Here is a 26461-nt window from a genome sequence, read left to right as displayed (position 1 = left end):
TAGACTTCAGGCACTAGGCTTCATTATTCATCGTCTACGGCACTAGCGGCACTAGCTCTTCAGTGTTCTGCGATTTTTGCGATTTTTCGCAAAATTCGCAATTTCCGCAAAAATCGTTAAAATCGTAAAAATCACAACTCTTGTGGGGGACATGTGCTCTCTAGCTTTTCAGTGTTCTGCGATCAAGAAAAAAGTTATTTGAGTGCACTACAAACAGCACGCGGAGCGATCCTCTGATACAATTAGGACTAAATAAAAGATACTCGTTATCATTCGATAGTTCACAAAAGGAGCTCGCTCAATTTCGAGAGCACAAAAACGAATTTCGAATTGTATTCGAGGTCGTACGATTTCCTATTCTAACGGCAACAGAAAAGAACGATAATTCAAAAAAAATTTGAAGCGTTTACAGGTAACTTGATCATCTTTTGTCTTTTAGCTGCACCCTCAGGGAACCGAACCTGTCCTCTCCATTACGAAATACTTGATGATGACTGCCTCTTTGTGTCGTATGTCAAGCTGTCGTGGCAAGAGGCTCGCGAAGCTTGTCAACGTGAGAGTAACGGAAATTTAATGAGTGTGCATAGTGTCTTTGAACAAGGTAAGAGCTGGCAAATAAAAGCTAAATGTTATGTGGCATCTCCATTAATTATAAATGGGCATTCGTTCATTGAATTTAAAACTGACCAACTTTGAAATTTAAAATGTTTGTCTTTCTGAATGGGGAAGGAAAAGGGAAGGAAAAAATCGGACGAGACCCAGAGAAAAATCTCTCGGAGGAAGAGAGTAGAGTACTAAAAACAACCCCGAGGTTGGGGAGATGCCATACCTCCTTATTGCGGTTTGACACAACCGCCAGAATAGGTAACTTATACTCCGCCAAACTGAATAATTTTCTTACCAAAAAGTAGGTATAAAACTATAAAAGTTAGAGATAACAAGTTAAACCGACGTTTCGGAGTAGACATCACTCCATTATCAAGGTAAAAATGTTCTATGATGCTAAATTACAGTATTAAAAACGATCGTAAATTCCAGTATTAAAAACTACAGTATTAAAAACAGTAAATTACAGTATTAAAAACGATCGTAAATTCCAGTATCAAACGCTTTGTTGACTCAAAGGTCTGCGACCAACCGCGACCTTTATCAACAGCCCAAGAGACGGATAACATGGTTCGAGTAGTCTTGCCATTTAAAGACCAAAACTCAGCAGAATTTGTAAAAAAACAACTTAAGGATTTGAGCCTGAAAGTAAACAAAACCATCCAGCCTGTATTTACCAGCAGAAAAATTGAACAGGAACTGAAAGTGAAAGAGGCAAAGCCGCCGATCATAAATCAGCAGTGTGTTGTATATAAATTTCAATGTAACCTTTGTGATGAAGGTTATGTAGGCTACACACGCGGACATTTACACAATCGTGTAAAGGGACATAAGCAACAGTCCTCGGCCATTGCCAGACACTATAAGAACGCACACGGGACGATCCCTCGGGACCTGCTTAAACGCTTTGAGGTGCTCAAAAAATGTAAAAACAAATTTGATTGCTTAGTGTTTGAAATGTTATTTATAAGAACACTTAAGCCCAGCCTCAATGTGCAATCGGATTCCATTCGTGCTAAAGTATTCTTATAGCCAATTTCGCACGTGCTTATTATGTTAATTCTTAGCGTCAATCGTTTTTAATACTGTAATTTTAGCATCATAGAACATTTTTACCTTGATAATGGAGTGATGTCTACTCCGAAACGTCGGTTTAACTTGTTATCTCTAACTTTTATAGTTTTATGTTTTAAGAAATCTCTTTTAATAAAAAGTAGGTAAATATTCAAACTCCAATTTTTATCAGTACTTGGGGTCATGTAATTATCTATTCTAACGTTCAATCAATGGACTGAATGAGAAGCACATGGATTTAACTGGCTGTCATATCGTATGACGTTGCCGACCAATCAGATCAAAGTGGGAGTGGCGGCGGCCTTTGTCTTAACACTTTTCCTTTAAGTTATTTTGAATTCATGTTTTGAATCTTTTAATGGAATTTGATGGTTAAAAAAATGCGTCATGTCAAGCTTTTGGCGTTTATTTTTAAGAAATTCCCCTTTGGACAATAATGATGATGACTTTTGTCGGGCATGTAGTTCATTTTTACATGTGTTTCTTGTGACGTCGTTTGCACCTTCCTTGGCCTTGAGAGAAAAATGAGTTTACTCCTGCCACGAATTAACAAACAAACAATCAATCATTCTAATTTATCGAGGTGCGATTCCTAACGTGTACAATGTTATGGTAGCCTGCGTCATAGGGATTTCGTGACGCATCCGGCTGCAACGCAGGCTATGTTATGGAAAATCGTGAATGGTTTGAAACTAGGAGTCTTATGTTCGATGAGTATATGGTGATTGTAATCCTGAGAAGGACAGTTTCGGATGACGGACGCTTCTACAACTTGAGCGGAAGTCATCTTCAAAGTCACATTGAAGGTGACTTTCCCTCAGGTTGTTGAAACGTCAGTCAATGTCATCCTAGACAGTCGTTTTCAGGACTGCACTCATCCGGACGGTCCTACTTTACGTAATTATAATATTGTGTTAATAATAAGGGTTAGGGTGGGGATCGAGATTTGGTCCTTCCAGTTATACGATCAGAGATCACGGAAGCTTTATTTTCGGTTAATGTTTTGCAGCATTTGTAGTTCGAGCTTTAAAGAATTTTAATGGCGGCTTGTGGCTTGGTTTTGTTCGGGAAGCAAACTCAGCCGAATTTAGCTGGAGCGACCAATCACTGTCATTGTACACGGCCTGGGCATCGCACGAGCCTAATAGCCCAAGTTCACAAAAGTCTTGTGTTGTTGCCAACAATTCAAATTCTAACGCCGGACTCTGGAGTGATGTAGCCTGTGCTGAACGGAATGGATTCGTTTGCAGGATTAGTAAAGGTAAGATTTGCGGTGGCCTTCCATGCTTTATTTTGTATTGTATTTTCCGCGGGACAAATGATTTGAAATCCTTGTTGAGCCAACAGGGAGTTTAGTAAGGAAAACTGCATTATCGACGAAAACGCCACTTCTGAATATAACTTATCGCCATTATAAGAATTTCGTGATTATTCCGTCTTGTTTACGTTGTACGACACATGCGAACTATCATATAACTTTCTCTTTTTCTTTTTTCTACTTTTTTTTTTAATTTCATTGATTTTTACCCGTATTACAGAAACTTGACAATACATACATTTATAAACAAAAACAAGAAAATACTACAATAACCACTAAAACGCTGTTGCAATTATGCTAAATCCAGTACATATCAACTATTCATAATATTGAAATAATAATTATTGATTTAAAAAGAGAGGCAGCAATGCTTCCGATTTAATTTCATGAACTTGAAGAGAGTCCTTCCTTTTGGCTATGAAGAGCTCCAGCTGATAAACTATTTTTACTTTAGCCAGTAACAACAAAAGGGAAGGCTTTAACTTAACACTTCGGCACTGGAAGATTACTTGCTTACCTAATAAAATTATATGGTTGATCAATTTAAAATCCTTCCTTAAAGGACTAGGTCACGCAATTTTAGGCAATTTCAGCACTGATCGAATGGTCATAGAATTAACTAAAATATCAAAATAACTGTTCAAAACTATAGAAGAACTCTAACAAAACACAGGGAAGCCAAGGAGGGACATGGATGGACAAAACTGCAGAGGATTGAAATGGATTGAATTTGGGTAAATTTGAAAAACGTCGGCGCACCTTTTTTCAAATTTATATCAATCTGTATCAAAATGTCATTTACACAGCTGGAAAATCATTCTCAGTTGTTATGTGGCCGTGATTTTGCAAATGAAAGACTCTTGCTCTGCCAATTTGACGTTTAAAGCTCATAATTAACAAAATTAAACAAAATTACCTAAAATAGCGTGACCTAGCTCCTTTAAGAAACCAAAAATTATATTAAACGCGCTTAAATTTGAAAAAAATGTGACATAGGCTTTTAACGATTCTGTCACTGATAGCCAAAAACGTTTGACGAATTCGCAATAGAAAAATAGATGCTCGAGGGATTCTTCTGACCTTCTACGAAAAACACATAGGGGTGAAGCAACAATGCCCATGGTATGACCCTATCCAGTAATATATATTGGAATTCTCTGGTTTTCGAGTCTACGCAAGCAGCTCTGGGAAGCATATAGATATCTGTCCAAGGCAAGTCATTTTTTGGGAATAATTCTTCATATTTCCGTTTCGAAACTGGAGCTATCGCGATTTTCTCAAACAAGTTCCCAGTAAAGCTTCCTAGGAGAGGATTTAGAAACGGCGCAGTCAGGGTTATTGCCGTTAACGAACAAGATCACCGATTGCCAGTTAGTTTCCATTGTAGTGGCATCGAGGAAAAAATGCTCATAAAATCTTTAAGATATTCTACGGTTTAAGTAGACCTGTATCCGACAAGAGATCTAATAATTTGATAACACCTTTATTTACTAATTTCTTTCTAAACAGAGGCTTTCCCCCTACACGAAGGTATTTATTATTCCAAATAATTTAATTCAGTACGTCAGGCGTGCCCAAGGTAACGTAGTCGAAACATTGACTTGGGAATTGCAAACGTTTTAATAATTTGAATTCTTCCTGACAAGGTTATATTTCTCCAGTTACAAGAATTGATAGATTTGCTAGTGGATTTCATGATATGTTCGTATAGTAATTCAGCTGAAGGATTTTTTTTCCATTTATGAGTGAAAAAAAAATCCCCAGAATTTGCATTGGTTTGTTGACTTTACTTATTCCTAGATCTACGGGAGAACGTGAGCTTCCAAGCCAGTATGCTTCTTTTTTCTCATCATTCCTTGAATTTCAGACCGGATATATTACCAAAACTCGTAAGGAGATATTTTAGACGAACAAAAGACTATACATTCCTATACAAAAACGGTAAGATCATCAGCAAAAACACTTATTTTCACTTCACTAGTACCGACTCTTATGCCTTCAATTTTTCAATCTTTGCACATTGCTACATTAAATATTTCAAAAGCAATTTAAAAAAGGTAAGATTACAAAGAGTCGCCTTGGCGCACTCCTCGTTGGTCTTGCAAAAGATCGCAAGCAGACCATTGTTTATCGCATAAAGACTCACCAAAGTTGAAGGAACGAAGTAAATGGAATAAGAAACGCCAACTGAGAGAATCGAAAGCTTTTTTTTTAATTAAACGTAACCACTAAGCCCAGTAAGTTGAACAGTTTGGTGTATTCCATTGCATTATTAATTGACCTTACTTTATCAAAATTAGTACGGCTCTTAACATAAGCGCATTGATTTTCATGTATGATAACTGGCAGTACTCCTTCAATCTTGCCGTTCTCTACGTTCAGCAAAGAAATGGGTCACCAGTTTTCAAGAAACCTTTTATCTTTGGCTTTCTTTTGAATATGACAAACATAAGCGCTTGCCTTTGAAATGCTTAAAGCTTTCCATGCATATAAGCAACATTCAAGGAGTTCACGAGAAGATCCCCTATATAACACCAAATCCGCTGTTAAACCATCGTTACCTGGGGATTTATGACTTTTAAATTTATTACGAGCTTCGAAGCATTTTGCATTAGTTAGCAATCCTTCTCATCGCTGTCTGTGGTTGTCGGACAGTTGCGGTATATTAAGATTCCTAATAAAGTTGTGAATAACATCACCTGTTTTATTAGCATCTTTGTTTTCATAAAGATCTCTGTAAAAATCTCTCGGTTCAGTCATAACAGCCCTACTGTGGGTGATTTCTCCTCCACGTTTACTTGTAAGCTTCCGAACACAATTTTTCGTTTTCCTAGTAGTACTGTTTCGAGATTAAGAAAGAATCTGTTGTTCTTTTCTTCATCCTCATACCACGTAGCGTTCGATCGTATGATATCTCCTTGAGTAATAAAATCAATGATAAATTCAGGGATACCAACATAATTACCCTTCTGCTTTAGAGCCTGCAGAAGTTGTTCTTTAATGCATAATTTAAAAAGTAATGTCAGCCTTTATTTATCACGGAAAAAAAAAAGATTTCCGTTTTATTGAGGTCGTGGATCCCTCGAGCAAGTTAACATTTTCAACCAAGAAGTCTCTCGTGGGATTACTTTTTGAAATTCAATGGAAATTAGAGCTGCGTTATAATCTGAATCACGAACAATGACCATCTCTTCAAAAGTTTATAACGCACTACACATCGATATGCATAACAAGCAAGTAACTGAGATGCACTGCTAACAAAAGAGCTAAAAAAAATTACGCATGTACGAGCACACAACACTAAATTAACATACGGAAAAAGAACGCAAACACACACAAACAAAATCAGAAGGAAAAGTGGCCATGACATTCGCCCTGCCCCAGACTTCAGCTGTAAGGGAATTCAACCTGCTTGAAAAAGATAACCAAAAGCAAAAATCGGTCCGTAATATGAGCATAGTCGCTTTTCATTTAACAAATTTGCATCATAAAAAAATTTTACCCTCACCGCCATAGGAGGGTGAAATACTCAAAACATGGACAAAAAGGTTTTGGGGAGCTCTCACAGACACGTCAAGCTGCTTCCGTGCCTGGTCCCAGTCCCCCTGGTATATTGGTACGAATGGTTAAAGTGGTACTACGACCAAAAAAATTATTCTTTTTTTTTCTTTGGATTTCAAAACTATGTTAACTAAACACTAACTCACCCAAGTTTTAAGTTCTGATTTTAAAAAGACACCTGTTTATTTTAAGTGGAATTTTCTTATTTATTGGTCCGCCATTACTAACTTTAAAATCTTTGGAGAGCTGGGTCGAGGAGAAAATGACGTCAAAGACTCACTAGTTTAAGAATGCAATACGTGTGTACGCGGCCGAATTAATATGCAGCACGGGAGTTTCGGGCTTTCAGACTTTTAAACCCGTGTTTTGCATATGTAATAAATTGCGTTTATAGGCTGAAATTTTAAGCTAGTGAGTAAATGACGTCATTTTCTCTAGATCCATCCCTCTGAGGTCCAATCGGCCAGTTTTGAACGTGAGTAATGGCGGACCGTGAAATCCAAAACTTACACTCAAAATAAACAGCCTTTGGATAAAACTCAGATCTCAAAAGTTTGCAAGTTAGGTGTAAAGCAAACACGCTTTCAAAATCTGAAGAAAAAAAGGAAATGATTTTTTGATCATAGTACCACTTTAAGTAATAAAGGCAGAAAACGAACGGTTCAGTGTTGTGTGCCCACGTTGTCGTCAAACACCTGAAAGTTGTTGTGTTGGGGAATACGTCCCAGAAATGTACTAAAATGTGTGCCGCACGTGCAGCTCGACGATTTGTCCCTCTTTTGACCAATGATATCCTTGTTTAGTGATGTTGCCGTTGCTAAAGCCGTCGTCGTTTCTTTAAACTCCCTAATCAGACAACTATCGGCATCACTCATCCCAGGAGCTTTGCGCGGATGTCATTTAAAAAATTTCAATTTGACGCCATTTTTGTTGGTATGTAGCCAAGCTGTTCTGATCATCTATTAAAAGATGACCAGATTATTCCCTTGCTCTAATGTTGGGATTTTTAAGTGTCATTCTTGATTTCGTTTCTTCTCGTGCTTATTATATAACGAGTTAAATAATTATGTCTCTTTTCCTTCAAGGCGAGTTCGTTGTCATTCTCATTCTCATTATCATTTACTTTCTTTTAATTTATGTTTGTTTGCTTGTTTGTTTTCAGGAGAACCACACATTTCACCGGCAGGTGAATACCACTAGTTAGTTTTATTTTATTTGTGTCCTGCAAACCTTAATGTTTACTCTTCGTAAGAAAACACAGACAAATATTTTGCGAGAGGAAGAGGAATTGGGCGGGAAATGGCTTGAAGCCATAGCGTACAAAGGCCAGAAAGAAAACAAAAACGGAAACAAAAGGGTCAATTTTATTGAAAAACATAGCTCGATCCTCTCTTCATGTCGTCTATTTACTAGTTTAAAAATCCGCTGTTAAGAATAAAGCCAAGAACTGTGTTTTGACGTAGCTTTAGAGTTGACCTACAGTTCGCTTTTGTGATCGTATTTTGTTTCAGTGCTTGGAAGCTGCCCCATTGGCTGGGAGAAGTTTGACAAGCACTGCTACCTGTTCCGCGCTGAAGACCGAATGTCCTGGGCATCAGCTAGGTACTCTTGCGAAAGGAGAGGTGGAAACCTGTTGAGCATCACATCACAACAAGAACAAGACTATATTTTGTACCACTATACAAGTAAACAACGAGGAAACGTATGGATTGGTATGTAATTACTTTGTCCTTCAAACAGAAATGATCACATTGATTAAAAGTAATAGCTAACTGACTGACGAGACATTTTTGTTTGCTTATATTGCAGTATATGAACAATTTTATAGTTTTGTGTTTAGTAACTTTGCCTTTGAAATTCAGATGGGCTGGAACTGACATGATCTCTTGACTGACCCGATTCGAGCTTAGTTGCCAAGCTACAAGATGTGGTACCCTTCACACGGAGAACTATAAAAAAGCCTACTTGCTCGCATCACATTATTCAGAATCTAACGTCCGTTGCTGTTCAAAAGAACAAAAACAAAACATGAAGGAAATCTGTGCATACGTAGTGTCGTTTAAAGTGCATATTACCTTAACACACTTTTCCACTATATTTGATAATACATTGTGTTGTTTTTAGAACCATTGGATTGAAAATTCACTTTTTTATTCGCTTTGAAAGACAGAAAAAAGGTTATACTTGGATTCATAACCAAGCAATGAAGGGAAATGTGTTTAATACCTGGCTGATATCATATACTTTGCTGGTTTTTTGAAAAACAGCCGGTATCGAACCATTCCTCTTCATTGCTTGCAATTGGTTATGGATCAAAGTATGACCACTTTTTCCGTCTTTTAAACAAAAAAGTGGATTTTCAATCCAACCGTTCTAAAAACAACACATTGTACTCGAACTATATCGGAAAATACATAAAATGGAAAACTATGTTGAAGTGATAGGCACGTTAACGAATAGAGATATATTTCACTTTACTTCTTTTCCATTTTCTCAGGTTTGAATGACCGAGCTTTAGAGGCAGGATATACCTGGAGCGACGGGTCTCCTGTTACCTTTCTAAACTGGAATCCGGGTGAACCAAATGACAAGATCGGTGGTGAAAATTGCGTTGAGATGTATTCAAACTCACGGTGGAATGACAAAGCTTGCAATGTTTTAAATGGCTACATATGTAGACAGCCATTGGGTAAAGTTCAAAGCCGCCTTTTTTTTCCCTTTTCGTCTAGTGTAGTGATCATATGGCTTTTATTTGATGCCTCTGGAGCAAACGCTGCGCCGTTTCTTTAAAAAAAAAAACAAACAAACAAACAAAAAAAGAAGTTACTATCTTCCTCGCAAATTGCCAAGGAGAAACAGACTTTTCAGCTTTTAGCAACCATTGTTACCGAAAAAAGCCTCGTTTTGGTGCAATCGTCACCATTTTGCAATCGGCTGTGCTGACTGTGAAAGACAAAGTAAGAATGCAAAACTGGTTAAAGGTAATTCAATAATATGCTGCAAGCATTGGTGAGCAGCTTACTATTCTTGACATTTGGGATCCCTGTGCCTTCAATACCAGAATGAAAGTCGATTTTTGGATTTCATTAGAGGATCTCACAGTACACATGGCCAGTGTTTTGTTTCTTATTTTCTTTACTGTTATATTAGTTTCCATCTTCTGTTGTAACAAGCCTTTTCTTATTGTTTATTTGGCGATAGGTAATTTGTTGATTCCTATAAACATACCTTCTACAATTTAGTGATCATTTATATTTTTAATCAGTAAAATACATTTCCATCGTCAGAGTAACTGATTCTATTCTCGCATCACTATAATTTCTTTTGTAAATTGCTAGTATTATTTAATAAGAGATTCATTCAAACGAGACGTTATGCAATAAAAGAGCACGTGACTGATTGTGACAAGGACGAATACGTGTCCTTCCAGGTGTAGCTTACAAACCGTTCTTTTCTGGTAAAAACATTTTCTTTCTGGTTTAATTAGAATGCTCTGCGGCTCTGGGTATGGTTAATGGTTCAATTACGGATGGCCAAGTTAACGCTAGCTCTAGGGTCTCTGATCTGTATAGTGCCAAAATGGCGCGGCTGAACTCTTCATCTGCCTGGTGTGCTGGAAATGACCATCCAAATCAATTTATTCAGGTATGAATTGCGCGAGAGCCTTAAGGACGGTGCCTACATTGTTATTGCGCATATGTTCTGCGCATCTCGAGATACTCGATTTTCCTATCGGTGATGCTCACTAATACAGGGATTTTTTTGCGCGGTTTAAAACTATACGGATAATGTAGATCTTAGTAAGTAGTCTTGGTATCCAAAAAGAAAATTAGGGGTAACCATGCATTTTTAAGAGAAAATTAAGCTTCAATTTGCGAAAGAACGCCATACATTGCTTTGCATTTTAAAGCTTTTTACAAATATTATTCATGAATTATCTTGGAAAAATGCGTAGTTACCCCCAATTTTGAACAGATCTAGAGGTACTACCTACAGTAGTAGTAGACCATTAATTTACGAAATCACTTTACAATTAGTCTTTTTTCAAGGTAGGTCAGCGTGTAGTCTTTCTTGTAAGAAATATACGTACATATATTGTTTGACAAATGTTTCTCCAGCTAGTAAAGGGTGAATTACGCGTCTAAGTAATTAAATATGAAGACGCATGATCAGCGACCAACTGTTTTTCATCCGTGCAACGGTATAATTAAGTGGCATCATAAAATAAAATTAAAAAAATAATAATAATGGTTAGACGGAATTGAACTCGTGAATGGCCCAATCTCTTTTTTGTTCTTTGTTTTTGATTCACTGGCTTGTTTCGTTTTTGCTACTTTATCATGTCCCTCTATGTGCTGCAAGCCAAGCCGTTTGTCGTACGTAATCATTTTCCTGGGTGGACAGTACAGAAAAGATGGTAACCTAAATAAATAAAAAATTAACCTACAAACTACAGTTGCTAGAGCTTGCACGCCCCCCATGTTGAAAATGAAACCCGCAAATTTAACCGCTAATCCGAATTGCTGTCCTTTTTGTCGAAGAGTGTGCCCATTTTCAGTAGATTTTACATCGGGAAGTCCATTGCCTGTTACCTTCGAAAAGAACTATATCTCTTTGAGGATCTCTTCTTTTAGAAATTTGATGTTGATTCAGTGCGTAATTCGTTTTAGGTGGACTTGTTGACCGAGACACGCATTTCCAAAATAGCAACCCAAGGTTTCATTCTCCATGGAGTTGATAGCTATATAAGTGCCTTTAAACTACAGGCATGCGAGGATGGCATAAATTTTTACACGTACCAGAAATATGGAAAGGATTGGGTAAGTGCTCAGTTATCACTTTGCTCGAGAAATGATGACGTTTTCCAATCGAAATTATCCTCGAATAGATTCTCTTAAAAAAAATTATTGACGACTCGTTAAAATATTTGTGTTATTATTCAATCAAACTGCTTCTCTGTCTTTTTTCGTCTCAGAGGCTACAATTAAAAAAAATGAAACTAGCGGGTCATCATTTGACTAAAGAAAGTCGTTTGTAAAACATGTTACTGATTAGACGAATTAAGGCACACCACAAGGCCATGGAAGGGCTCCAAAATGGCTGACAAGATACACCCTCTTTATTTAATGGCTAATCAAACAGTCAGTGAATTCTTCTTTCTCTCAGAACGCAAACTTTAAGGTTATGATCCTCCGCAGTCTTCGCCCTTTTTAATTTAGGGAAGGATGATGTGCAACCTGCTTCATATTATCCGTCTTTACATCTTATGTTCGATATAATATTTAAATAATATTCAGAATCTGCCTTATATTACTGATGCAATGAATGCCGTTTTAATCATTATCGTTATCATTATTGTCTGTTTTTTTTTTTTTTGGAAGCCTACAAAGAAAAAGAACATTGGATAGAAATCAAACTGTTCGCGCTAAGTGGCTTAAAGGCAAAAGTTTTTTTTTTCTCTCTCTCTTTTATTCAGTATTTAGCAGCGATTTTAACGAATTGGTTGCCCTTAGCCTTAACCCTAGTGTTTTCGTAGTTATTACTTTTTCGTTCACCTATTTTGTTTGTTTACTAGGTATTTATTGCAAATCGTGACGCTAATTCGATCGTGACTTTTGCCATCACACCGACAGTAAATGCTCGTTTGATCCGGCTAGTACCAATCACCTGGAAAGGTTCCATATGCTTGCGAATGGAGCTGTACGGTTGCCCTTTTGGTATGTCATTCACTTAACTTGTAGGTTTGTGTTCTCTGTCACTGTCCTCTACAGACTCTCAAAAACAGCTCTTGATTTTGTAGCTCACAGTGAAGATAAATTAAAGCCCTTATCACCATACAATATTACTCTCTTTGCAATTTATAGTTGTTACGATTACCTTACAATGCAACAATTTGCATTGTTTTCTTGAAATTATTTATAATGGTAACTGAACTGAGTGGAGAGCAATTTGGTCTCAATTCATACGTGTAATTGGCGCCAGTTAGATTTGAAATCACAAGATTTCTGACCAAATTTGCACGACACGAAGTTCAATTAGCACTTGATTACATCGATTTAGAAATCACATAAAAACTATTTAATCGCTTAAATAAAGGACAATAGTCAGTACCAATATTTTATTCATCTAGTTGGGAACAAAAGTTGCAAAATAGTCCAAGTACAGTTGTGTGCTCAGTTACCTGGCCTTTAAATGAAAGTGAGGTTGGAGTTGACCTTGTTTTGATAGAAACCTCACTGCTTTTCTTATGTAAATTAGCATGGCAATAACGTAAGAAAATGAGAGAGGTCTGTATCATAACAAGGTCAACACCAGCCTCACTTTCATTTAAAGGTCAGGTAACTGAGCACACAACTGTAAGTGGCTTTTGTTGTCTTTTATTTTTCTGAAATTTGATTTGTTACTTTAAACAAGCCTTGAAATCTGATTGGTTGTTTTGCTTAAGTGTTTTTTTTTTCATTGGCCCGGGAAATGGTGCCATTTAGACAAAAAAGTAAAAAAAAAAAAAAAAATGTTGCGGTTCGTGAATAAATTGCACTGCTGAGGGTCAATCAGATTTCAAGGATCGCCATACAGTGATTTCTAAATGGATGTAATAAATTTTATGACCCTTCCATTAAATTTCATAGCGAGCGAGAACCGTTCGTAAAATGTGATGGCCAATGCTCGCGATTGACACAAGCAAATACGTTTGATTGGTTTAATTAACTTTATTTCTACTGTGATTGGGAAAAATTGACTTGCTCTCATGTGAAATAAACTCTCGCAAAACAAACTCTATAACAAAGACTTTTTAGCTTACTGGTTCATGTTCATGTTTTGTCTTCGTATTATTCAAAACGTGACTGGAAAGAATGAGTGTGTCGGTCTCAGAAAAAAATCAAATCATTTTAATTGTCACAGCGAAGACTAAAAAAAAGGAAATTGCACCTGCAAACTCAAAATATGCAAAGTCTGGAGCACTTGAAGGATCACATTAAACGGTGGACTGTTGCTATAGTTGGACGAGAACGGTTACATGATTTTTCAAGTAGTAAACACAGTGTATTAATCTCGATTTTATAAAAGCATTCAGTTTGGATAGGACTAAATCTGAAAGTCTCCTCATAACTTTCATCACCTTCAAAGACGTTGACAGCACATCTTGCTGAATCACACTATTTTGTACTCCCCGGAACAGAATTTGCGACCAGCGTTTTAATGTCAGTATCACTTGACTCTACAAAACAAATTCGTTCAGGTAAAATAAGAATATGAACAGTTGAAACTCTCGTACTGCCTTCTTTTCGCTGGCTTTGTTTCTTTTCCACGGAAATGATCGCAGGACAACTAAGACGGGGTTATTGAGTGATAACTGCCAACAAAATCGCTCGAAAAGTAATGGGTAGAGGAGGGGGGGGGGGGGGGCGGGGGGCTATAATACATGATAATCTTCTCAAAACGATATCAACCCGTTTGTCTTCCCTCCTATATATAGCCTGATTGTCTCCTTTGGTTATTGATAGAGGTCATTTTGAAAACCCACATTTCAGTTACTATTTTGTGGCCTCATATATCCTGTCCAAATGTGTTTGGCAGATACAATTACAGCTTAGAGTTCAGGTTTGGGGCTCCTCCATCCTGCTAAAAAGATTTAAAAAATATTGCGACCTATTTTTTGTGTCTCACTATGAAGTAGACATTTTGACACCATTTTTTGTCTCTGTAGCATGTGAGACGCCACTTGGAATGCAATCAGGCGCATTGAACGACAGCGACATCTCCGCATCATCAAGCGGTAGCTCTGACACTGCTACCAATGCTCGGCCTTCAAACGATGTTGGATGGTGCGCCAGAGTAAGAGTAGTTTGCTTATTCTTTTCACCGTGCACGCGACTTAGCAGACAAGTATGGCTGCCTACTTGTTACCCATTCCGCTTATAGACCAGACATACCTACCGGTAAGCCGAAGGTGTTGTGCTGGAGTGTGTCTTTCTTTTTCGTGGTTTGGGGTTGGGGGAGCAACGCTAGAATGCATTGCTTTCAGAATTAATTTCTCGCGTTTAATCCGAGATTTACTCTCAAATTTCGGATAATAAGATTTCCGTGTGTGTCGAAATCACGACGCGACTGCTTTCGTATAAAAGGAAAGAAAACAACAATAAACTTTATGCTACTCCTGTTCTGGGGGTGGGGGAGATGAGCTCAATATAAATCATAATTCATTCTGTGTTGTTTTAATTCCTGGGTTTTATCAAATCAATCAAGACCTACAGATGTTACTTAGATTTCTCAAAAGCGTTCGACTCTGTAGCTCACGAATGGCTGTTGCTCAAATTAAAATGCCACAAGATGGAAGGTCCACTACTTCGTTGGTTCAGAAGCTTTTTGGCTGACTGGTCTTGTGTAACGTCAGGAGTCCCACAGGGCCCGATCTTAGTCCCATTTTTTGTTCTGATTTATGTTAATGATATATGTTCTAATATCTCCAATTTTTTGCGAATGTATGCAAATGACACCAAAATACACAGAGAGCTGTCAGACAAAGCAAGTTAGACTCTAAAGACATACAATCTGATGTAGACCAGTTAGTATTCTGGGCATCTAAATAGAAACTGCGCTTTAACTCTGCCAAGTGCGAAATACTATGTATAACTCACAAACGAGATGTTTCCCTCCCCATATATTCATTGGATAAGAGGCTTAAGACTGTAAAGTGTATCAAGGACCTGGGTATCTTAGTCTCTTCGGATTTGTCTTGGAGTGAACAAGTCAATGCGATCGTTAATAACGCCAAAAAAGTGTTGAGCTTGATTCACAGAACAGTAGACTTGTCAAATCGGGTGCATTTTCTACGTTAAACAAATCTCTTGTGCACCCAGTTAGTGAATGAGCTTCCCCGGTTTGGAATCCATACTTATCTAAGGATATACTAGCGTTAGAAAAAGTTCAGGGAAAAGCTTCTTGGCTTGCTCTTGGGCAAAAACTTGGGAAGATGGAATACGAGGATCGTCTAAGGAAGCTGAAGTGGCCTACACTTGAAACACGTGGATTGAATGTTTACTTACAAAGTTAACCTTGGACGATCCCTTTGAGTTTACCACAAGCAATTCAACCCGTACAAACCACGTGTATAAGCTATACGCTAAGCCAGCTGAGTGCAATCCATATAAACACTCTTTTCCTTTTCCAATTGGGCGGTACTGGAATAGCTACCAGGGTCTATTGTTGAGGCTGGGAGCCTGAGACGTTTTAAGAGTGCACTGAAGAGCTTCTTAGATATCCATTAGCTAACTAACAATTTCTTTTATTAGTCGTCAGTACCTAATTCTTTTGTAAATAATTCCAATTCCATGTCATATATTTATTGTACATAGTCTATATATGTTTTATACTTTATTTATTAGGAAAACTTCATAGGGTTGACCTCTAGGTTTTAATTTCCTTGTCAAGATTTCCTTTATTTATTTATTTATTTATTTTATTTATTTATTTATTTATTTAAGTATTTATTTATTTTCATCTTGAATAAAACGTGTTGTCATTGCCATCGTCATCGATCGCTTTAAAGCAAAACAATGATTTTTTTTTTCTGTTTGCAGGCATCTGATACGCAGCCATGGTTGCAAATATCTTTCCCCAATCGAGAAACGAAGATTACAAAAATTACCACTTGGGGAGGGGGTCGATCATCAGGTTACGTCAAGGTCTACCGTCTGCAGTTCACAGATGCAACTGGTGTCAACACTTGGTTAGACTACCGAGAAGGTGGCAAGATAAGGGTGAATATATTACAAAGCTCGGTGATGAAGAATTTTTATGTTAGCTTACGACTTTCGCATGCGACTAGCTTACGCCATAACTTCACCGGAAATCATGTCGTGTGATTATTCTCCGGAAATCATGTCAGTGTTTCCTGGTTTGCGGGCACCTTAAAACATTCTTACAACAGATGCTCGCCTTTCTTGTTGGGTGTAAATGGTCAAAAAGTCATTACTTACTGCTAGTTGCATGCGATAGTCGTGAGGAAAAAGCAAATCGTCGAAATCACCCTTTTTCACGAAACCCGCGGGTCTCTACTGAAACGGGACCCAAAGCTCTGCGTGACGTCGCTCTAGTTTGCTGACGAGAGTGACATCGATAACATTGATATAATAAACATCACGCAATCTCTTAAGCAAAGGTGGGGTTAAATATCGGCAAAGAACCAAGTACGGAGATGGGGAGGGGGCGGCGGGAACATTTTTCTGCAGTACTGGAAATCTGTGTTAAACTGACCTTGCCTATAGCCTCGGTATTATTCGATCTGACCTCATTTGATCGGCTTAAGCTCTATGATTGACAACGCTTTTTGCCCCATGCAACGGCACACCTAACTACTTAACTATGACGCGCCTCGAGACAAAATCACATTATGTCATAATGTTGGCCTTTAGCAGGTATGACTACAGGAGCAAAGTTTTGCTCAATAAATCCGCTTTAGAAAATGAATGTTTGAGAGCCCTTGCGGCAGTGGTTCCCTTCAACACATTTCTTTCCGCTTGATGAGGTTGTAGCTGTAAAGCTATAGTGCGACTTCAAATTAAATATGTTGTAATGGTAATGAGGGCTTGTTAGGGGTTTTAGGGATAAAGGATTACTGGGCAAGTAATTAAAGGTACAAGGGATAACTGACATCGCGATACTTGATTCGCACTCTTTTCCTTTTTTTTTTTTTTCCGGTGAATTTTACTACCGTTGGCTACCCATGTTCGGTTTGGTTTTCTGCGGCTCGAGTAGGAATTTTAACTGCAATGCTCGTGCATGTATTTGTCACAGTTGGTCTGTGGTAAATAAGAGGAGTTGCGTGAAGGAGGTCAAATTCATGCACTGATATGATAACTATTGTTCAAACAAACTGAGTTTGTTATGGAGACACTCGAAGTTTGTAGGCAACACGTCAAATGGAACCAACCCTTGATGGTGCGGAAGAGAGGACTTTTGGGACGTGACGACGGCAAAAATCAGTGGTATTATTGGTTAATTAAAAGAGTAAAAAATTATCGTGCTGCACTGGTAACACGCATTTTTGTACATTTCTCTCCCGTACTCGTTAACACAACAACGTAAACAACCAATTTTTTAGTTTTGACGACAACGTGGACAAACAACAATGGATCTTTCCTTCTCTCTTTTTCCTTCAAATCCGTACGTGCAGATCTGGTTTTAGCATACTTCGCCCATATTGCACAACATAAACAAGGTGGAAACATCGTGAAACACGTAGAATATCTCTAACTAATAGTTTGAAGTGAGGTTTTCGTCGGCGTAACCGTCGTGGTTTCTGTTTACACCTTGTTTCTAATGTACAATATGGGCGAAGTATGCTATTACCAGATTGGTACGTACGGATTTAAGCAAAGAGAGGGAAGGAAAGATTCACTGTTGTTTGTCCACGTTGTTCTCAAAATCTGAAAGTTGGTCATTTTGCGGTGTTCTTTTGACGCGTACTGGAGAGAAATGTACAAAATTGTGTGCCGCACGTTCAGCACGATATTTTTTTCCTCTTTTAACCAATAATATCACTCCTTTTTGGCGACGTCGTTGCCGTAGCCGTCGTCGTGTCTTAAACTCCCATATTCACAGGCAAACAACCTCATTACCTCAAGTATTTCTAATTGTTGCCATTATGCCGGTACCTTTATCAGGGCTAATTAAGCATCATTCTCTCAAATACTATTAAGGTATAATTGATATCTGATCTCTGCTAGGACCTCCTAACAGGGCCTCAAGCTATAGTTTATTTGGGGAATTAGTCAGTTGTATCAGCCTGTTATCAGTTACACAGTATTTGTATTGTTTTTCGTATGTGCTCTGCAAATTTAAAAATTAAACGAGACTTACCTGTAAGTCGAAGGTTGATTTGGATTATATGAGTCATCAGCCGGGCGTGTAGGAGTTATACGAGAAAGAGAGTGCAGTGAATGTGTCGAATCAGGCTTTAAATCTAGTATTAAATAGTGATCTCAATGACAAAAAACATAGAATGCAGTAATAGGGTGGGGATAAACATAAAGTACGCTAAATCGGGATGGCGTACAACTCCCACCCTCCCGTCTGATGATTCATAGAATCCAAATCAAACTTCGACCTACACGTAAGTGTCGTTTGATTTTTAATTCTATTTCGTCATCAGCCAAGGTCGTTACGGAGTGGTACGAGATTTTAGAGCCGTCATTGAGACATTGTTGCCCATGTGGAAGCGGGCACCGTGAAACCAATAACATTAAAAATCGTCACAATATTATTTGTATACAAAACACAGCTTATTTGATAAACTCTGAAAAAGATAATTTAAACAAAACAAAGAAACAAACAAACTTGTGCGGGACAGTCACAAGTAAAGAAACATGTTCCTCAAAAGTCTGAACAACAATGAAAAAACTTTCACAATGACCCTAAAGCATGTGAAAAACCTTGGAATATAATTACTGGTGTTCCTAGGGAAAAGGGGGTATCGAAAATTACTTTGTGGAAAACGAATTCAAAATGGCTGCTCCGAAGTTGAATTCCGACTCAGCGCGTATGTGGTAATATTGCTGGAAATTCTACTCGTTAGACCACCCAGCAGATACCATGTAGAAGCGGCTGTAATGCTGTGACTTTTAAACTTGAAACATCAACACCAGCAGTAGCCACGATTGATTTGCACCAATTAGTGCCGTTACCTTCGGCGGCCATGCTTTCCTGAACGAAAGAGTGGGAAACGTAAAAAGGCAAACAACAATTTAAGCCGATAAATCGCACTTTGCTTTCTGCAAGTAGCGGGAGATAGCGATATACCACGGAACTGAGGATATTTTGTCGGGTTTCTTAGGCCCTGTTTACATGGAGGGAGGGTAACCCTCCCTGAAGGGTTACCCTTCTAGAAGGGTCAATAGATAGCCCCCGTTTACATATGTAGGGTTATCCCCGGGGCTATCTCTCCCAACAAAACCGCGGAAACCTGAAGCCATCGAGCGGTCGCTTAGCATGTATACACCAAAATGGCGGACAAACGAGGTGTTTTGGCGGTAAACTAAATTTTGCTCGCGCTCACATCCTTAGCGGCGGCGTTTCAGTGCTATGGGTTGTTGTTTTTGTTACTACTGAAAGAAAGACGTCGTCAACAGCAAATGACGCTACAGGCAGCTCACCAGTTGAATGCAGCAGTGGCACGACTCAGATACGTACGAAGGAGAGCACTTTGGCGAAAACCTGGTCGCACAGAACAGTGGTGGCAGAACCTCTGCAACGGAATTCTGCCCGAGTCAGAGTGGAAGAAAAATTTGAGAATGGCTCTTGATGTATCTATAGCGCTAGCAGATGAAATACAGCCTTACCTTCAGCCAGGCAGAAGCCTAAGGACTTGATGAGCTCTCAGTGGAAAAGCAACTCGCTTTGACTTTGTACTTTTTAAAAGACCAAGGTTCGCTTTCTATGACAGCAAATGCTTTGGAATCGCACGTTGTACAGTTTCTGTGACTGTACGTAAAGTCTGTGATGTCATTGCCAGAGTTTTTGGACCAAAATACATAAAACTCCCGTCAACCGAGCAGCAAATGAAAGATATTGTGAAAGGCATGGAAAATAAATATGGATTTCCACAAGCATTTGGATGTGTTGATGGAACCCATATTGCAATAAATCAACCCTCTGAAAATCCTCACGACTACTTTAGCTATAGACAAAAGTATACATTGAATGTACCATAGGCAGCCCAAGCTCGCGTCACTACAGACAGCCGTTGAGAATTTAAACGCGTTATAAGACTTTGTATGGGAAATCAAATATCGTCGATTATAAAGCCTAAAAAATGCTCAATTTAACTTTCATTCAATAAAATGAATCAAAATGACTCACCTCTGGTGTATTCTTGTGCCTTTTGGAGCTTATTTTACAGTTTCGGGAAGTCGGTGTTTTCAATGTTCTAAGACGAAGTCAAGGCTGCACACTACGATTCCGGCCTTTGTCAGCTCAGAGGCGGTTTGCGACTCGAAAATCCATCCCAGCCAAGATTTTTTCACGCAAAGCTAAAGCCACATCATTTGCGAACCTCCGTGAATGTTTCATCGTCAAAAAACCTCACGCACTTGGCTGGAAATGAGCATTTTCTGCTTCGATTTCCACGATAGCTGATGAATTTAACTGCAAGTGGTCACCGACGAGGACACGGAGCTTGGGTCCGAGGTCAAATTAACTCCACCCGATGGAGGTACAGTCATTTCATGTACAACACTTACCCCATCCTCACAGCGGCTAATTCACGGAGGTTCGCAAATGATGTGGCTTTAGCTTTGCGTGAAAAAATCTTGGCTTGGATGGATTTTCGAGTCGCAAACCGCCTCTGAGCTAACAACGGTCGGAATCGTAGTGTGCAGCCTTGACTTCGTCTTTGAACATTGAAAACACCGACTTCCCGAAACTGTAAAATAAGCTCCAAAAGGCACAAGAATACACCAGAGGTGAGTCATTTTGATTCATTTTATTGAATGAAAGTTAAATTGAGCATTTTTTAGGCTTTATAATCGACGATATTTGATTTCCCATACAAAGTCTTATAACGCGTTTAAATTCTCAACGGCTGTCTGTAGTGACGCGAGCTTGGGCTGCCTATGAATGTACCAGCAGTATGTGACTGGAGAGGGTCGTTTATTGACGTTGAAGTGAAATGGCTAGGCAGAGTACATGATGGACGGGTTTTAGCGGATTCCAGGGTAAACAGACTGTTAAAGAGGAAAATAGACCTATGCTGTTCAAGGAACTTCTTGCAGGGTATGACAACGTACCTGTAACCTTTTTAGGGGATCCGGCTTATCCACTACTACCCTACTGTATGAAAGAGTACCCCCATGCACGCACAAATGAAGAAGTTATTTTTAACAATATTTTGAGAAGCGCTTAAATCCAGATGGCTTAAGGCCAGATGGCAAATTTTGAACAAAAGAATTCACATGGGCCTGGTGTTTGTCCCATCCGTTGTTTATGCCTGTTTTGTCCTGCACAACTTCTGTGAAACGCAAAATATGACCATAGAAGATGATGCAGTTTTACGGCAAGTTGCATGTGACAGATTGCAGCCGGAGGATGCTCCTGGCCGCCTATATTCTTTCAACTCTGCCAAGGGCGCTCATGTGAGGAACATCGCCACACAATTCTACGAGGAGCACATTCCACATTATTACCCAGTTATCCATGTTCTCAGTATAGTCTATAATTTTGATACGGAAAATTTAAATTTAATTAAGGACGGTGCCTACTTTTGTTACTGCGCATACCTTCTGCGATCTCAAGATACTCAGGTGTCCTATTGGTGGTGCCTACCAATACAGCGATATCTTTGCGCAGTTTAAAGCTATGCAAAGAAAGCAGAACTTAGCAAGTGAACTTAGTATTTAAAAAGAAAATTGGGGGTAACCATGTATTCTTCCGAGATAAAATTAATAACAAAAATGCCATACATTGCTTTGTATTTTGGCACTTTGGAATTATTGTTTATTAATTATCTCTGAAAGAAAAGGGTGGTTAGCCCCAACTATCTTTTTGGATTCCAATAGCCATTGCTAAGATCTGCTTTTCTGGCATAGTCATAAACTGTGCAAAAATGCCTCTAGGCACTATCCTTAATGTGATTTTTTTCAATTTTTTTCATAATTTATTGAGAACAATACAAAAAATGAACAATATAATACTGCGCTATCCCAGAGAATATCCCTTGCCTCCACAAAGGTTTTTTTCGGCTAGAACTTTCTCTGTGAAATCCCTTTGGGTGTTCCTGTTTACCTTCATACTTTCTGGGAAATCTGATGACCTCCTGTGGTGTGGGTATGGATATTTTCTGGAACTGCATGTTGACCATGATTTAATAGAAGCTTATGTTAACTTGGACATTGCTACAATTTGAAATAAAACAATGAAATCTTTTCTTTTGGTTAGACATAACATCTTTTTGTAAAAAAGAAAAAAACATAACCTTAACCTTAACCTTGATTTATATTCACTTTTTTTTTATTTTAATTTTTTCTGCAACAACTTTTTCTTGCTGTGATCCTCAAATATTGTCTCTTAATACCCTTGAAGTTACAAGTTAAAATTGAAAAAAAAGTAGTTCATTAATGGCTAGTTTAAAAATTAAAACTGTCATTATTGACTTCTTTATAGATGGTTTGACCGGTCGATAAAATTGGGCCCGTTGCACAAGGGCTAGAGCATCTGTATTTTCATAGCTTGCTTCGTGTGTCATAGGAAGGGATGTATTGAATCTACCATAACTGTTATACTGTGGAGGGTAATTTGTTTGTGCAAAGGGCATTGCAGTGCTGGGATTTGCAGGTGGGTTAACTAGTGCCATGGCTTAAGCATTCGCATTCCTGAGGCGATTCCTTCGCCAAGGGATGTCAGACATGTCATCTTTGATATTGAGTCGTCCAATGTTTTGTTGGATCGCTCAAATGCGGCTACCATGTCTTTCTTTAGGTGCATATACTCTTTTGCGTTACTCATATGCATTAGAAGGTGATCCCTTTGTGCTTGGGACAGACTTTTTTCCATGTGTTTCCTTTTGTTGTCCACAAGCTTAGGGATATTGGAAACACTAACTTTACCTTTTCTCTTACTGGATTCGGCGTCGGTTGAAAAGCCAGATGTATCAGCTGGGGATTATTCTGCAAATAATAATAATAATATTAATAATAATAATAATAATAATAATAATAATAACAATATTAAAATGATGTCAAAATAGGTTTGAAAAACATTGAACTGTCGTGTTTATCTTTTATTTAGCTGACTTTATGATAATAGCCACTAATGATTTTTCCCATTATTAATAATATTAGGAAGCAGTACTTGTACTGAAGCCAAAATACTACAGTTTATAATGATGTTTTTTATAAAATGGGCGCCTGCTGCATTTTGCAGGAAATTATGTCATACGCATCTGGGGGTCAAAATGGTTTACACCAGCCAACCCCACCAAATCAGCTGAAGTTTATGGCAACGGAATCTTGTGGAATATGACAGTGCCAGTCTGTACGTCGCAAAGTTTGCAAAAAATCCGGTCTCATATGCTACTGAGTTTTATGTGTGAATGTCCTTGGTTTTTACACAAAACTAAAATTCACTTAACCTACCTTCAGAGCCCTCATCCTTCCGATCAGGAATGGTACCTGATGATCCTGGGGTTTCATCACATTCACCGTCAATGCCGAAAGGCAGTGAGGTCGTAGAAGGGGAACCTCCTCATATATCAGATAATAAATCGTAATTATCTTGCACCATTTTACCACTGCCACTCCTGGTGCCCTTGTTCACTGCGCTACCGTAGTCTTGTCTTACATTCTTTACTTTTTCCTTTATCCGTTGATATTCGAGTTTGATTTTTTTCTTCTCCTCTTCTAACCTTTTTCTGTAGGACTCGTACTCTTCGCTGTCCTGCGGCTTCGGGCGTCCATGCCCATTTCGTCGCCTTTTTCGCCGAAGAGTCTGGGCGATTGGCCGCTTTTCTTTTCCCTTTTGACTTGTTGCGCTGATCAAGTACAACTTCGCCTGTCGGACCGTCGGTTTCGTCGAGACTTTCGGCTGTTAATTCGACATCATCGGAAACCTGTTCTACTCCAGCCGCCAAGCTGTTGCCCTGACTGTCCTCTTGGCATTCTGTATCATTCCGGCTTGGATGAGTCACTCTTGCCAGCATTGTTCGATGAAATAGTTCCCCAGGTTTATAACCACGCGAAGACATGTTTGTAGTTGGCGGGAATATGACACTAATCTGATCACCCTAAACTTGACCCTCCTAAGGAGGGTAACTCTACCTCGAGCGTTTACATGGCTTAAATGAACAAAAACATGACCCTCCTTAGGGTAACCCTGGCAAGCAGGTAGGGTTACCCTCCTCCTGGGCTAACCCTACCTCGCATGTAAACGAAACCGGGAGAAACAATAGAGGAGGATTACCCTCCCTCCATGTAAACATGGCTTTAGTTCGTGAACGCCAAAAACAGAAATATACGCGCTAGAAACAGTAAGATTCTGTCGTCTTCAACGCAAAGACCACTCAACTGATTCGACGCATGCGCTGCAGTCTCTCTCGTACCACTCCGTAACGACCTTGGCTGATGACGAAATAGAATTGGCTAAAGTGCTGCATTGTGGAAAATTGCTCCGAATTTTCGAGTTATCATTACTTTGATCATTAACAGATGTAAGTTCTTATCGGTTGTTTTTCGATTTAACAAGTCGTGATTTTGTTTGGAATTCGACTCTGATAATTAATTGCTTCTTCTAGAATTTCCGCGGAAACCAAGATGCTGTGAGTCCATTGACGCATCGTTTAGCAGAGCCGATCATTACAAATAACCTGCGCGTGAAGCCACTATACTGGTCAGTGGGTGGAGTTTGTCTACGGTTGGAGGTCTTTGGGTGTGGAAGTGGTAAGTTAAGTTATGACGCATGGACGCATTAAATGGCAAATTTATGTACTGTTGTTGTCGATTTTGTGGCCTCTCGCTTCTCGATTCAAGTGAAATGATAAATCGGATCAGTTCGTCGAAAGACAGTTCTATGGCCTGAATGACGTTTTGAAATGCTTAGTTTCTACCTTTTTGTCTTCCGAATATAAGGTTAAAGGCGAAACCACGACCACAAAACAGTGATACGTGGAAATGAAATAATGTGCGCATGAAACGCTGATTAGATCCAGATGATTGAAATTTTATCAAAAGTCTACTTTCACACTCTCTGTGACCCCTCAGGCCTCGACTTACAGTCGAGTTTCAATTGTTTTGCAAACGCATAGGTAAAAACGTTTAGTTAATTCTTGTTGTTTTTGTTGCTTTTTTTTTTCTTTTGGAAAAACTTACAGTGATCGTATATTTCTTTTAGCTTTACTGACAACATCCAGTGCTCCAAGTGCTATTCCTACTTCTGTGAGTTCAGTTCGTCCTAAAGGTATCTTGCCAGATTTTCTACTAGTTACTTCAGTACACCTGTAAACTATTAAAATTGGGTTAGGTTTAAGATTTGTCGGCTTTTTTGTTCTTGCTTGTCTGATTGTTTTTATTTCTCCATCTTGTTGCAACTAACTAGCTAGTGAGAAGGTGAAACCTCAAAGAACCCAAGAGGTTTGCGCCAACTAAACAAGTTTCAGCTGCGGGTAGTAAAGGGAACTTTTCCCTCACCCTAAGAACTGCAGATTTGTTCATGTCGTCGTGTCGTACAAATTAAATCTGACTGGGTTGGTTTGAACGTTGTCGTCAAAATCTAAGAATGGTTATTTCGTTTCTTTTTTTTTGCCTCACAAGTAACACGATTGTTTTATCTTATTTAAGTAATATAACCCGTGTTTAGGGCCGCTGCCGTAGCCGTAGCGGCCGTGACGGTCGTATTTGCAAAGGGCTTCCAAAATATTTATGTTTGGAATGCCTCTAGTTGCAATATGCCGCCGAAGAAATTTTCCCTTTCGTAAACAAGCCATGCCATTTGGACGACACTTAGAACAATTTACACTAAGTTAATCTAGGACTAGATTAGCAGCGTATGACACTTAGAATTAAAAAAAAACAGAAAAAACCTTAAAATAACTTAGAAAAAAAACTTAGAAAAAGTTAATCAAACGATTTCGAACTCGGTTCAATGAAGAGCAAAAGCAATTAATATCCTCTATACTACCGAAACAATGGCTTCAAGTTTGCAATTTTAAAGTATTTAAATGAAGCTAATCCTAACAATTTATTGAAAGCTAACCGAATAAAAAGGCTCGGTTACTAAGAATGGCATCAACCGTCAAAAATGGCATCGCTTGAAAAATTCGAAATTCACAAAATCGCTCAAAGACGTTTTTAAGCTTTTATTTCTTCCCTGTGAATTCCCACAAACTAGGGTTACATGTACTCATGGCTTACTGAC

The 26461-nt window shown here is 38.6% G+C and overlaps 1 protein-coding gene and 1 pseudogene across 1 annotated transcript in view; both read left to right on the top strand.

The window, feature by feature from the left end:
- Nucleotides 1-26461, top strand: part of LOC138023388 (macrophage mannose receptor 1-like) — a 204130-nt gene that overhangs the window by 170452 nt on the left and 7217 nt on the right. The window contains exons 25-36 of the mRNA XM_068870416.1: nt 440-601; nt 2690-2941; nt 7722-7745; nt 8071-8271; nt 9057-9248; nt 10047-10204; nt 11230-11379; nt 12135-12276; nt 14268-14395; nt 16141-16320; nt 24843-24987; nt 25439-25504. Coding sequence (XP_068726517.1) covers nt 440-601; nt 2690-2941; nt 7722-7745; nt 8071-8271; nt 9057-9248; nt 10047-10204; nt 11230-11379; nt 12135-12276; nt 14268-14395; nt 16141-16320; nt 24843-24987; nt 25439-25504 — 1800 coding nt within the window. The remainder of the gene's footprint in view (nt 1-439; nt 602-2689; nt 2942-7721; nt 7746-8070; nt 8272-9056; nt 9249-10046; nt 10205-11229; nt 11380-12134; nt 12277-14267; nt 14396-16140; nt 16321-24842; nt 24988-25438; nt 25505-26461) is intronic.
- Nucleotides 19564-21909, top strand: LOC138049174 (uncharacterized; annotated as a pseudogene).

The sequence above is a fragment of the Montipora capricornis genome, chromosome 1, assembly GCF_036669925.1.
Source record: "Montipora capricornis isolate CH-2021 chromosome 1, ASM3666992v2, whole genome shotgun sequence".
NCBI lineage: Eukaryota > Metazoa > Cnidaria > Anthozoa > Scleractinia > Acroporidae > Montipora > Montipora capricornis.
Note: the sequence above shows the minus strand (reverse complement) of the source record. Positions and strands in the feature narration are given on the sequence as shown.